Source organism: Microcaecilia unicolor, chromosome 10 (assembly GCF_901765095.1).
Source record: "Microcaecilia unicolor chromosome 10, aMicUni1.1, whole genome shotgun sequence".
NCBI lineage: Eukaryota > Metazoa > Chordata > Amphibia > Gymnophiona > Siphonopidae > Microcaecilia > Microcaecilia unicolor.
This window is the reverse complement of record NC_044040.1, coordinates 18,894,796-18,907,103: the sequence shown is the minus strand read 5'-3', so window position 1 is coordinate 18,907,103 and position 12,308 is coordinate 18,894,796. Positions and strand designations below refer to the sequence as shown.

At 41.9% G+C, this 12,308-nt stretch overlaps 1 protein-coding gene across 1 annotated transcript in view; it reads left to right on the top strand.

Annotated features, from left to right (window-relative positions):
* IMPDH1 (inosine monophosphate dehydrogenase 1) overlaps positions 1 to 12,308 on the top strand; it is a 143,125-nt gene that overhangs the window by 106,771 nt on the left and 24,046 nt on the right. The window contains exons 13-14 of the mRNA XM_030215972.1: positions 1,470 to 1,614; positions 9,101 to 9,244. Of these exons, the coding sequence (XP_030071832.1) occupies positions 1,470 to 1,614; positions 9,101 to 9,244 (289 nt within the window). The remainder of the gene's footprint in view (positions 1 to 1,469; positions 1,615 to 9,100; positions 9,245 to 12,308) is intronic.

Below are 12,308 nucleotides of genomic sequence, written 5' to 3'. Positions count from 1 at the left end.
TTCCTATGGTGGTGTCAGAATTCCACCTTAATCAGTTCTACTAAGATTTATAACCAAAAGTTACATTATAAACAAACAATAAATAACATTAAGAACATGGTTAATGTTCCCTGCATAGTGGATTGAAATCAAGCCTTCTACTACAGCTAGCTAAACCCTTAAAGTCCACCCAGATTTTTTTGTTTTTCTATCCCATTAAGTCCAGGATTGTTCTTGAATGTAGTCTAGCTAATTGGCTAGCAGGTTTCTCTTTTCTGCTTATGCCTGTGAAAGCTTTTCAGTTTTTCTCCTTTTGTTAAAGGCAGCTTATAGCTAGGGATGTGAGAACGCGATAATCCTGCTTTGCCTCTGAGTAAATCAAGTGACTTACCTGTAGCAGGTGTCCTCCATAGATGACAGGATACAAGTCCCTACATAATCCTCCTTTCCCTAGAAATTGTCCTTCATATCTACTATAATAAAACGCACCCTCAACGTTCTGAGGACACTGACATCACTGCAGGCACTCACACACCGGTTCGTAAGTTCATGGTGGTGAAGCCAAAACACTCACCATGTCTGCATGCCCCGCCCTCGTGTCTCACGTGATGACATCGAGGGCGGAACACGAAAACAAGGCAAATCAACGCACGGGGAGCAGCATTTCCCTACTCCTCCCCTTCCAACAAATCCCAGCCGCAAACGACGACGTGCCCATCACCCCGGCCCCTTTCACCACATCGCCCCACCCCTTTCAATGTACCGGCCCGCCCCCGGTACCACACTCTTCCCCCCCGTCACCTCCCATCCCCTTACGCCACTATCCCTGGTGGTCTAGCGGTACCTGTTCGCTCGGGCAGGAACAAAGGAACCCCCGCTTTCCTCCCCGGAGCGCTGCTGCTAGCTGCCCGGCTGCATCGTGTCTGAGTCCGGCTCTAGGTGAATCAAAATGGCCGCCGAGAGTTGAAGCTGCCTCGCGATACCTCAACTCTCGGCGGCCATTTTGAAACGCCGAGAGCCGGACTCCCACACGATGCAGCAAGGAAGCTAGCAGCACCGCTACGGCCAGGAAAGAAGGGGGCTCTTTCTTTCCTGCCCCAACCGAACAGGTACCTCTAGACCACCAGGGACACAAGCGTAAGGGGAGGGGAAGGGAGTCCGGTGCCGGCTAGGGCCCGTTTCATCAGCCGCAGAAACGGGCCTTTTTTTACTAGTATCTATATAAAGAAGTGAGGTGGCCCCACATGACTAAGCTGTAACAAACTGCTGCTAAAGTTCCTTCAACCTTGTAAAGCTAGGAGAAGTTTTCCTGTGCAGAGCTGTCACCCATTTGTGAAGACTTGTTTCCTGCTGTCCATGGAGAGCATCTTCAGCGGGTATTTCACTAGCTTTTGTGTAAACACAACTGCTTTTATATTTTACTGGTCCATTTCCATTCAGTAACCATAAATTAGGTCATTTTGTAATGCCTGTTTTCTTTCTGCCACTAGTAATGATGGGTTCCCTACTGGCAGCCACCACAGAGGCCCCTGGAGAGTATTTTTTCTCTGATGGGGTGAGGCTGAAGAAATACCGAGGCATGGGATCTTTGGATGCTATGGAGAAGAACACCAGCAGCCAGAAACGATACTTCAGGTGAGGGCAAGGTGGTAATGGAAGCAGCACACCCTGACATACCCACTGTTGTAATTCCAGTTGTTTAGCACTGTTGAAGCATGGAGTTCCATACCCCAAGTCCATACTGGTCTCTGGATTTATTTACTTGAATTGAGGTGTTTGCTTCTGTTAGTGTGGTACTGTATATAGCTAGTGTGTGTGAATATAGAAGTTGCATCTGCTGTGAGAAATTTGGATTTAAAATATGTTTAATTTGTTTCCTGAACAAGCTCTGCATTTTGACTGGAGCTCCTGTAGTATGTTTTGATTTAAGAGTAATCTGTACCCATTATCAAACCAATACCATTTATCCTTAATCAAATAAACATTCTGTATGAAGACGAGCAGGATAGCAAGCTTTCATCCTTGGCCTCCCTCAGGCTTTTCTTCTGTAGAGCTGTACGTACATGTCCCTGTTGTGGTCTGAAGATGGAAAAAAATCTTTTCTGTTTTCCAATTGTTGCTACTGAGATGAGCCTCAAATTATGGCTGACATGAAAAGTACATTAAGGTTTGTGTGCACTCAGTCAGGCCTCTTCATATGCCTAGAAGTGACCTGACCAGGTTCTTTTTTTCAAAATAAAGACCTTAGTTAATACGTTGTGGCTGTCTTTTTCAGTAACATGTCTGTGACAAAACAGTGAGTTTTATGCCTGTAAACTGTATTATTTCTTGAAGTGTATTTCTCTAGTGTGGCCAGCAGGTGGTGCATGTTTATGTTTAAAGCTGTTACAGAGAAAAATGACTGTTCCTTCTTTAGCTAGCACACAGAAGAAGTAACCTACATTGATGTGGCCAGCTACTTTTAAAATTTGCTGTTCTGGGCTCAAAATTCAGCAAGGATGTACTGGCTTTTTCACAGATTGGGACAGAAGAGAGAAAGATCTCTTCACTGAGACCATGTGAGGTGTTATATTCTATAAACCTGTTATATTCTATAGGCTGTTATATTCTCTGAAGATTCTGGAAATGCATCTATGCAAACAATTGGTCTACTCAACCAAATTCTAATCTCTTCCTCACTTTATGGGATAACAGATGCAAGATGCTTCTTGATGAAATAGCACCACTACGCTCCAAGACTCCGTGTAAAGACCAATCATCACCATGGTTCAACGATTCTCTGAAAGACCTAAAATCTCTAACCAGGAAACTCGAAGCAGCTTGGAGAAAGACTAAAAATAGCCTTACCTTTAACTCCTGGAAGCAATCTCAAAGAACCTATAAATATGCCATTAAACGTGCCAAAAAAGACTATTACACACAAGCAATTACTACATTTGGCTCTGATATTGAAAACAATTCCAACTTATAAAAAATCTTTTAAACACAGATCCAGTGACTACCTCACCATCAAATCGACCTTCGGCTGACCAGTTAGCGAAATACTTTAGTGACAAAATCACTAATCTTCGCAAATCAGTTTCTCAAGGCAACATTACTGCAGACTCATTTCTTGACAAACTTGATCCCAGTATAGATCTATCCTTCGATATCCACTCTAAGCTGATCACGAAGAAAGTGTTTCATATGATGTGGATCCTGAAACGAGTGAAATCCTATTTTTCATTGAACACTTTCCGGAACCTGGTTCAATCCACAGTCATCACACAGGTTGATTATTGCAACAGTGTTTTCCTTGGATGTAAATCCCAAGTCCTGAAAAGTCTCCAGACTGCCCAGAACACGGCAGCCAGACTTATATTTGGCAAGTCAAAATTTAAAAGCGCCTCACCCCTTCGAGAGAGGCTTCACTGGCTCCCCATTAAAGAGAGAATATACTTCAAGGTCCATACAATAATCCATAAGATAATATCAGGAGAATCCCCCAGCTGTATGAACAACTTGATTGACCTCCCAGTTAGAAATAGAACAATGTCATCGCGAACATACCTCAATCTACACCTCCCAAACTGCAAAGGTGTCAAGTACAAAACATACTATGCCTCCAGTTTCTCCTTCCTGGGTAGTCAACTTTGGAATGCTCTCCCAAGACCCATCCGAGCTATTAATAACTATTTACCTTTCAGGAAAATGTTAAAGTCCCATTTTTTTCAAGCAAGTTTACCCCAGTGGACCAGCTTAATTCCACCAGATCACCTACGATACTCCTGCTAAGATGTCGACGCTCACTTTGACCCCAATGTTACATTTAACCTTTTTTACTAATCCCTTATACTCAATCCCTCATCTTCTTCCCTCCATCCTTTACCATTTCCCTCCCATTCTCCTTCCCTTTCACCTATAATCTACTCTGTCGCCTATGAACTTTAATGCAATACCACTTTGTATTTCTCATTCGGGAAATGGCGATCGCCACTACGGAACAATGTAAGCCACATTGAGCCTGCAAATAGGTGGGAAAATGTGGGATACAAATGCAACAAATAAATCATATCCTTGTCTACCTTCCCTATTCTAAATCATATATTCCGGGACACTGTTGCCACAGTTCATTATATTCTTTTTGCATGTCCTTTGTAATACTTTTCATAATGTAAGTAGTTATGATCATCACAATTTATAATACTCTTCCTACATTTCCTTGTTTTACTGTATTCTTTACCATGTAAGATGCTTTCTTTTACTATGTAAGCCGCACTGGACCTGCTGTATGTGGGAAAGAGCGGGATACAAATGTAATAAATATATTACCTGTATTCTCCAGGCACTATTCAGGTAGTGAACAAATGTTTTAGATAGTTTTATAATTGATCCATTGTCGGTTACTTATGTGCTGTTTTGTTAATCTGTTTTTATGGTTCACTGTTCAATGGTTTTTTATGACAATAAACCTTTTTAGATTATTGCCTCTGCTTATCTGGACTGACTAAGAATCCTGGTCGTTTGTGTGTTGGGTCTGTGAGTGCTTTCTAGCAACTGGGGGACCACTGGGAGTGTGGCCCCAGCAACCTAGAAATTAGCGGGGAACACGTTGTGAGCGGGAGACTCACCCAGAGGCGGTTGGGACCCAGTCGGTAGGAGGATGGTACTAGTGTAGAGCACAAGTGGCAGGTGCAAACGGACTTGAGCTTCGCTATGGATAGACCCTCTTAAGTGGCCACGGTTACCCCAGGTGGGTGCTAGGCGTTTTGTGACAGTCTCCAATAGAAAGCCCTTATTAGCTTTTAAATGTGAGAGGTTCAACAAGACAGTATATGAAGTAGGTACACAGTTAGTGCTTGAAGTGCCTCGGACCCAATCATGATCCCTTTTAATGTCACCTGTGCTCTGATGAATTGAGGTCTTCATGGCCATGAAAACAGCCTCAGAGAATCTTCAGCACTTCTAAGTCTGGTCTATTTACATCATTATGTGTCTGCTAAGGGTCCAGGAGCTGGCAGGTTTCTCCATGGACAGCAGGACACAAGTCCCCACATACCTACCTCCCTGAGCAATTGTCTTCTGTTCCAAACTATATTAGACTGAAGGAAGTCTCTCGTGATATTGGTGAGCAGGTATTAGCATGCATGTACAATGAGACGTCTTAAAAGCTTCCAGATAAATCTGAGCTAGGGAGGTTTTTTCTCAAACCACAATCTGTAATCTAATGCCACCCATCTGTAAGGACTTATATTGCACTGTCCAAGGACAACAGTTGCTACAGGTGAGTAGCCTGGTTTGTAAGTTGTTGCTAGGTTTTTAGGCTATACTTAATCTTCAGTTGTTCAGGAGAATCTGTATTACCAAATTGCCTTGTGCATGCCAATACCTGATTGGTTAGTGGAGTGTTTTATTTTGTGATGACACCTGGAATGGTCAAACCTTTTGGCCCTGGAGCCACATCACGAGCCATGACAGGGCTCGAGGCTGGTGCAGTCTGTTTGGGGGAGAGGTATTTGCCTATTCATGTATACCAAGTACATTTTTTCTCAAATTACCATGTATTCAATTACTGTAGAAATATGACAATTTAATTACAAATAATGGTTTTATTAGTATATTTAATGTTACGGCTATAATAGGATGCAGGGCATACATAGTTACTCCGTGCTTTTTTTGTACCGGTACAGCGTACCAGCACCTTTTTTTTTTCTGAGCTCCGGCAGCTCTCCTAATTGTTACAGATGGACCAACAATAAAGAACGACAACGTGGATGCAGCAGCTCACAGGTTTGCTTGCTGTATTTTGAGTGAACGGTGATGGCTGAGCAGGGGAGTGGAAACAGAGATTAATCAAATGTCTTCCTTACTTACAGTGGACTAGATAGGCTTACTTCCACTCCACTCTCTATTTACTGAAGTCGCAGCGGCAGCAAGCAGGCAGGCTCGCCTGTGTCCTTCACTTCCCTGCCCTCTCAATGTCCCGCCTTCCTCTGATGTCATTTCCTTTCCGTGAGGGCGGGACTCTGAGAGGACAGGGAAGTGAAGGACGGAGGCGAGCCTGCCTGCTTGCTGCCTTTACTGCCGTTGCCCGCCAGTTCGCCGCTGCGACTTCAGTAGATAGAGAGTGGAGTGGGCCAGTCTAGTCCACTGTAAGTAAGGAAGACATTTGATTAATCTCTGTTTCCACTCCCCTGCTCGGCCGTCACCGTTCACTCAAAACACAGCAAGCAAACCTGTGAGCTGCTGCATCCACGTTGTTCTTTATTGTCGGTCCATCTGTAATAAGTCTAACATTGTTTTTGTTGGATAGGCAGTGCCTTATGAGGTGGAGGAGAAAAAACATAATTGAATATCACAAACAACTTAAAAAATTATTATAGCTAATAGAAACAGCAATTATAAATTCTGTAGTTTGTGCTTATTTTTCTTCACTGTGCTTCTAAACAATTCAGATGGCCAGATGTCAGTGAGAATTTTCTGTTTCCTGATGGGTTCATCTTAACTGGCTGTAATCTGCCTAGGGAAGCCTAGTGTTTATAAAGACGATGGAATATATTAAAATTAAATGGAAGTAGAATTAAACTCTCCTTTCATTGGGGCACACGAAATCACATCATCTGTTTTGTAGAAGTTTACCCTGGACATGGATGGGAGGGGAGGGCAGGGGAGAAACAGAGTTGCTGGACATGGATTGATGGAGGGGAGGGCAGGAGAAACATGGATGAAGGAGATGCACATGGATGGTGGGGAGGGGAGAATAGGAAGGAGATGCATACTGACGGAGATGAGGGAAAGGGAAAAGAGGAGAAAAACTGCACATGGATGGAGAAAATAGGCAGAAACTGGATCCACTCTATACCTCCTCCAGTCAAGTCTGCGGAGGACCCAGTTTTTACCTATGTATGTAGAACAAGAAATGAAGAAGAAAGGAAGAAATTAAAGAAATAAATGGAAAGGAATCCCTGGAAACGGAGTTAAGGGAACAGATAGCAGCAGAATCAGAGACTGGGACTGACATGATCAGGAAAAACAGTCACCAGAAAACAAAGGTAGAAAAAAATCATTTTATTTTCATTTTAGTGTTTGGAATATGTCCAATTTGAGAATTTACATCTGAATTATTTTGCACTGGGTATACTGGAGCTGTAACAGCTTACAGAAATTATTTATAATGAAAAAAAAATCACGTTATTTTTTTTCTCTCTCCTATACTAGTATAATACTTTCAATGATGTCTGTTTATATGCGCCATGGCTGGTATAAGGGGTGTGGCTATCATAAGGGTGGAGCCATATGTAGTGACCCTGCTCATAATGAGTACCGGTACCCTTTTTTCTACAAAAAAAAGCACTGGTTACACTGCACATTAACCTTTGTAGTTGTATGTGACCATTTTGTAAACAGGGTTCATATGTTTATGCACTTCCATGAGGAATTGAGATGATAAAGTGCGAGGGAGGGAGGAAATGTTAAAAAAAATTTTTTGATGCCACCATTATCTCTTTTGCATGCAGAAGGATATGTTAACAATTTCTTTTTTGGTTGTATAGTGAACGTGTTGATCACATTGATGAATCATCAATAAAAATTGTTGAAACTAATTACAAATAATGATTCTATCATAGACATAAATACTACATCTGGCACTGGTAATTTGAGAAAATCTACTGTTCCTTACTGGTGCCTGTTGTCCCTTTCCCCTCCTGACCCTGCTATTAAAGTAAAGTAGAGGCTTGGGGCATGCTAGTTCTGCCATCATCACTCAGAGCCTTGATTGTCCATCTTTAATGTTGCACTGATGTCGATACATCCAGGGTCAGGACTTTGAGGGATGTCACTGTAGGAGTGCTAGTGGGTGAATCTCTTCATAAAGGTGGTTAATAAAGCCCAATAAATTAAAACAAAAATATGGTATGTTTCTGCCTCTGCTTTCATTGTGGTAAAGGAAGTGAAAACAACCAGCGAGAAGTGGCAGGATGGAAACAATAGAAAGTTGGGTGGTGCGCAGCCGGCCAGAGTTCAGACGCACCCAGGCTGGGATTTGCCTGCCTCTGATCTAGTCAGTGGGAGATAAGTAAACCCAGTTGACATGAAGTAGTTTATAACACTGTTCTATGTGGTCTGCATAAAGAATTTCAGTGAGAAGGTTGTTGAAGAGAAAAATCAGTCCGTATAGTGCGATATAGCATGTTATACAAAGGGAGGCAGTTTTCTTTGAAAGATCTGTTTTCTGAGTTTTAAATTTGTGTTGTCCTTGAGGTGGTAACTCTTTTAAATTTCCTAGCAGGAAACCCTATAATAAGATGATGGATTTAATGGTACTGCTTGTAATATGTCAATTTTCTAAGATCGGGAGACTATTAATGTACCGGTTCATGCTATGCCATTTTCGGCACGGGGTGGTATCCCAGGAAGAGAGGGCGGGAGGGAGGGGGGGGTAGCTTGGGGTTAAATGAAGGAAAAGGAATTATTGTTTGATGATTGTCTGATAGTGGTCTGTTGTATTAGAAATGTTCTTTGCTAAAATTTGCTGAATGTATATTCTCCGTTCTGTTACAATAAACAGATTTAAACATGAAATGTACAAAGCTGAAAAGTACAAGGGGGGAGAGCTATAAGAAACCAGGCTCTCTCTACTTCCTTTGAATGTTGATGGTTACAGGAATTGATTGAAATGTTGAGTTTACTTGTTAGAACCATGTCTAGAAACTAGTAAACAGACTGCAATAACCTCTGAAGGGGCGAAGGGGGGGGGGGTGGATTGGGAGGGGAGGAAATGTTAAAACAATTTTTGATGATATCGCAACAAACTTGTACTCAGTTTGTCTTATTTTCAAATGGATATATATGGCGATTGTTGACTGTTAATTCTGTTATATCATTAATAAAAATTGTTGAAACATAAATTTCCTAGCAGGAAATTGAGATCCAGTATAGCAGCCTGCAGTCGTTAAGAGCAAACAAAGTCTGAGGCTGCTGGTTTCTCCTTGGTTACATTGACTCAATTATTATGTCCTACATAGAATGTTCTTGGTATTTTCCTGTAAGAGAGCTGCCACCCAAAAACTTGCAATGAAGTTCACTGTAGGAAATATGTTGTGTCTGGCCTGATCGTTGTATTTCCCTTATGTCTTTCCAGTGAAGGAGATAAGGTTAAAGTTGCGCAAGGTGTGTCGGGCTCCATCCAGGATAAAGGGTCCATCCAGAAGTTTGTACCATACCTGATTGCAGGGATTCAGCACAGTTGCCAGGACATTGGGGCCAAAAGTCTCTCCATTTTACGGTCAGTATCACTTGTTGCTCTTAAATTACGAGCTGCCAAAAATTAAGTGCCCCTACAATGCCATCCATGCTTTCTATAAAAAATACCCTCACAAATAAACTGTTACATTTCTTTAGTTCTGGGTTCTTAATGAGTAAAGTAACCATTAAACCAACATTATGGAGGCTTTGTCTTGACCCGCAAAGTTTGGGCACTCAGTGCTGGAGCAGTTTTTACTGGGCACATCCATTAGTATTGTTAGCTCCTCAAAACGTTGCATTCTGTCCTGTGGCATGCAACTTAAAATTCATAGAATAATGATATGGTACAATATTTGTGCTGTTATCATGCATTGCTCAACAGTCTGAAAATGCAAGTTGCTTTCTAAATGTTAGAATTTCTATTCTGAGGTTTGATGGTAGGTTTTTTTTTTTTTTTTAATCCATATTTTTGACTTCCATTATACTTATGTTCAATTTTCAGAAATAAACATCTTTCCTTTTGAAGCCCTATTAGAGGACATAACAGCCCATTGTTATGCATCATGCTGTATTCCATAGAAATTAAAAAAAAAAGAAACATATCGTCTGCAGTTTTAGGGGAAGGACAGTATTGAGATTTCCTGTATGCTTAAATGATCCAAATGTTTTAAAACCAGTCCGCTGGGCACACCTAGCTAGTCAGGGTTTTCAAGATATCCCCAATTTAATGAGGCTATCTTGAAAACCTCAACTGGCTAGGTGTGTGCCGAGGACTGGGTTGAAAACCACCTGATCTGTACATATGCAAACCATTGCTCTTGTCATTCTGAGGACTACTGGGAAAGGGAGAAGTTTCTGCTAGACTATTAGCAGGTGAATATAAAGGTAATAACTGTCTTTTCTAGCTTTCAAAAATGCAAGATGAAATTCTTTAAATTGTATATAAGCACGCTATTAATAGTACGTTTCATGATCCTTCATTAACCATTTAGCAAATAAACCTGGCAGGATTGGAGTATACATTTAAAAAGCCACGTAGCTTTATTATAGTTCCCAAACCTTACACTTTTATGTTTAGATTTTAAGCAGTGTTAATTGATCTTTCCAGGATGCGGAAATGTTAAAGGAAATCAGGGACGCAAACAAACTGGGCAACACAATAATAATGGGGGATTTCAATTACCCGCATATAGACTGGGGTAATGTAACATCTGTACACGCAAGGGACATAAGATTTCTTGATGAAATCAAGGACAGCTTCATGGAACAGCTAGTTCAGGAGCCGACAAGAGAAGGAAAAATACTAGACTTAGTCCTTAGTGGTGCTCATGATCTAGTGCAGGGGGTAACGATACGAGGGCCGCTTGATAACAGTGATCATAATATGATCGGTTTTGATATTGGCATTGAAGGAAGTGAAACTAGGAAATCAAGTACGCTAGCGTTTAACTATAGAAAGGGTGATTACGACAAAATGAGAAAAATGGTGAAAAAAGACTGAAAGGAGCAGCTCGCAGAGTAAAAAACTTGCATCAGGCGTGGATGCTGTTTAAAAACACCATCCTGGAGGTTCAGGACAATATATTCCACGTATTAGAAAAAAGGGAAAAAGACTAAACGTCAGCCGGCGTGGCTAAACAGTAAGATAAAGGAAATCATTAGAGCCAAAAAACAATCCTTCAGAAAGTGGAGAAGAGAACCAACTGAAAGTAACAGGATAGATCATAAGGAATGCCAAGCCAAATGCAAAGCGGAGATAAGGAGGGCAAAAAGGACTTGAGAAGAAATTAGCGTTGGAAGCAAAAATACATAGTAAAACTTTTTAGATACATTAAAAGCAGGAAACCGGCCAAAGAGTCGGTTGGGCCGCTGGACGAAAATGGTGTTAAAGGGGCGATCAAGGAGGACAAAGCCGTAGCGGAGAAATTAAATGAATTCTTTGCTTCGGTCTTCACCGAGGAGGATTTGGGGGGGACACCGGTGCCGGAAAGAATATTTGAAGCGGGGGAGTCGGAGAAACTAAACAAATTCTCTGTAACCTTGGAGGATGTAATGGGTCAGTTCAGCAAGCTGAAGAGTAGTAAATCACCGGGACCTGATGGTATTCATCCCAGAGTATTAATAGAACTAAAAAATGAACTTGCGGAGCTACTGTTAGAAATATGCAATCTGTCCCTAAAATCGAGTGTAATACCGGAAGACTGGAGGGTAGCCAATGTTACTCCGATTTTTAAGAAAGGTTCCAGAGGAGATCCGGGAAATTATAGACTGGTGAGTCTGACGTCGGTGCCGGGCAAGATGGTGGAGGCTATTATTAAGAATAAAATTGCAGAGCATATACAAAAACATGGACTGATGAGACAAAGTCAGCACGGATTTAGTGAAGGGAAGTCTTGCCTCACCAATCTAATGCATTTTTTGAGGGGGTAAGCAAACATGTGGACAATGGGGAGCCGGTTGATATTGTATATCTGGATTTTCAGAAGGCGTTTGACAAAGTGCCGCACGAAAGACTCCTGAAGAAATTGCAGAGTCATGGAATCGGAGGTAGGGTATTATTATGGATTAAGAACTGGTTGAAAGATAGGAAGCAGAGAGTAGGATTGCGTGGCCAGTATTCTCAGTGGAGGAGGGTAGTTAGTGGGGTCCCGCAGGGGTCTTTGCTGGGTCCGTTGCTTTTTAATGTATTTATAAATGACCTAGAGATGGGAATAACTAGTGAGGTAATTAAATTCGCCGATGACACAAAATTATTCAGGGTCGTCAAGTCGCAGGAGGAATGTGAACGATTACAGGAGGACCTTGCGAGACTGGGAGAATGGGCGTGCAAGTGGCAGATGAAGTTCAATGTTGACAAGTGCAAAGTGATGCATGTGGGTAAGAGGAACCCGAATTATAGCTACGTCTTGCAAGGTTCCGCGTTAGGAGTTACGGATCAAGAAAGGGATCTGGGTGTCGTCGTCGATGATACGCTGAAACCTTCTGCTCAGTGTGCTGCTGCGGCTAGGAAAGCGAATAGAATGTTGGGTGTTATTAAGAAGGGTATGGAGTCCAGGTGTGCGGATGTTATAATGCCGTTGTATCGCTCCATGGTGCGACCGCAC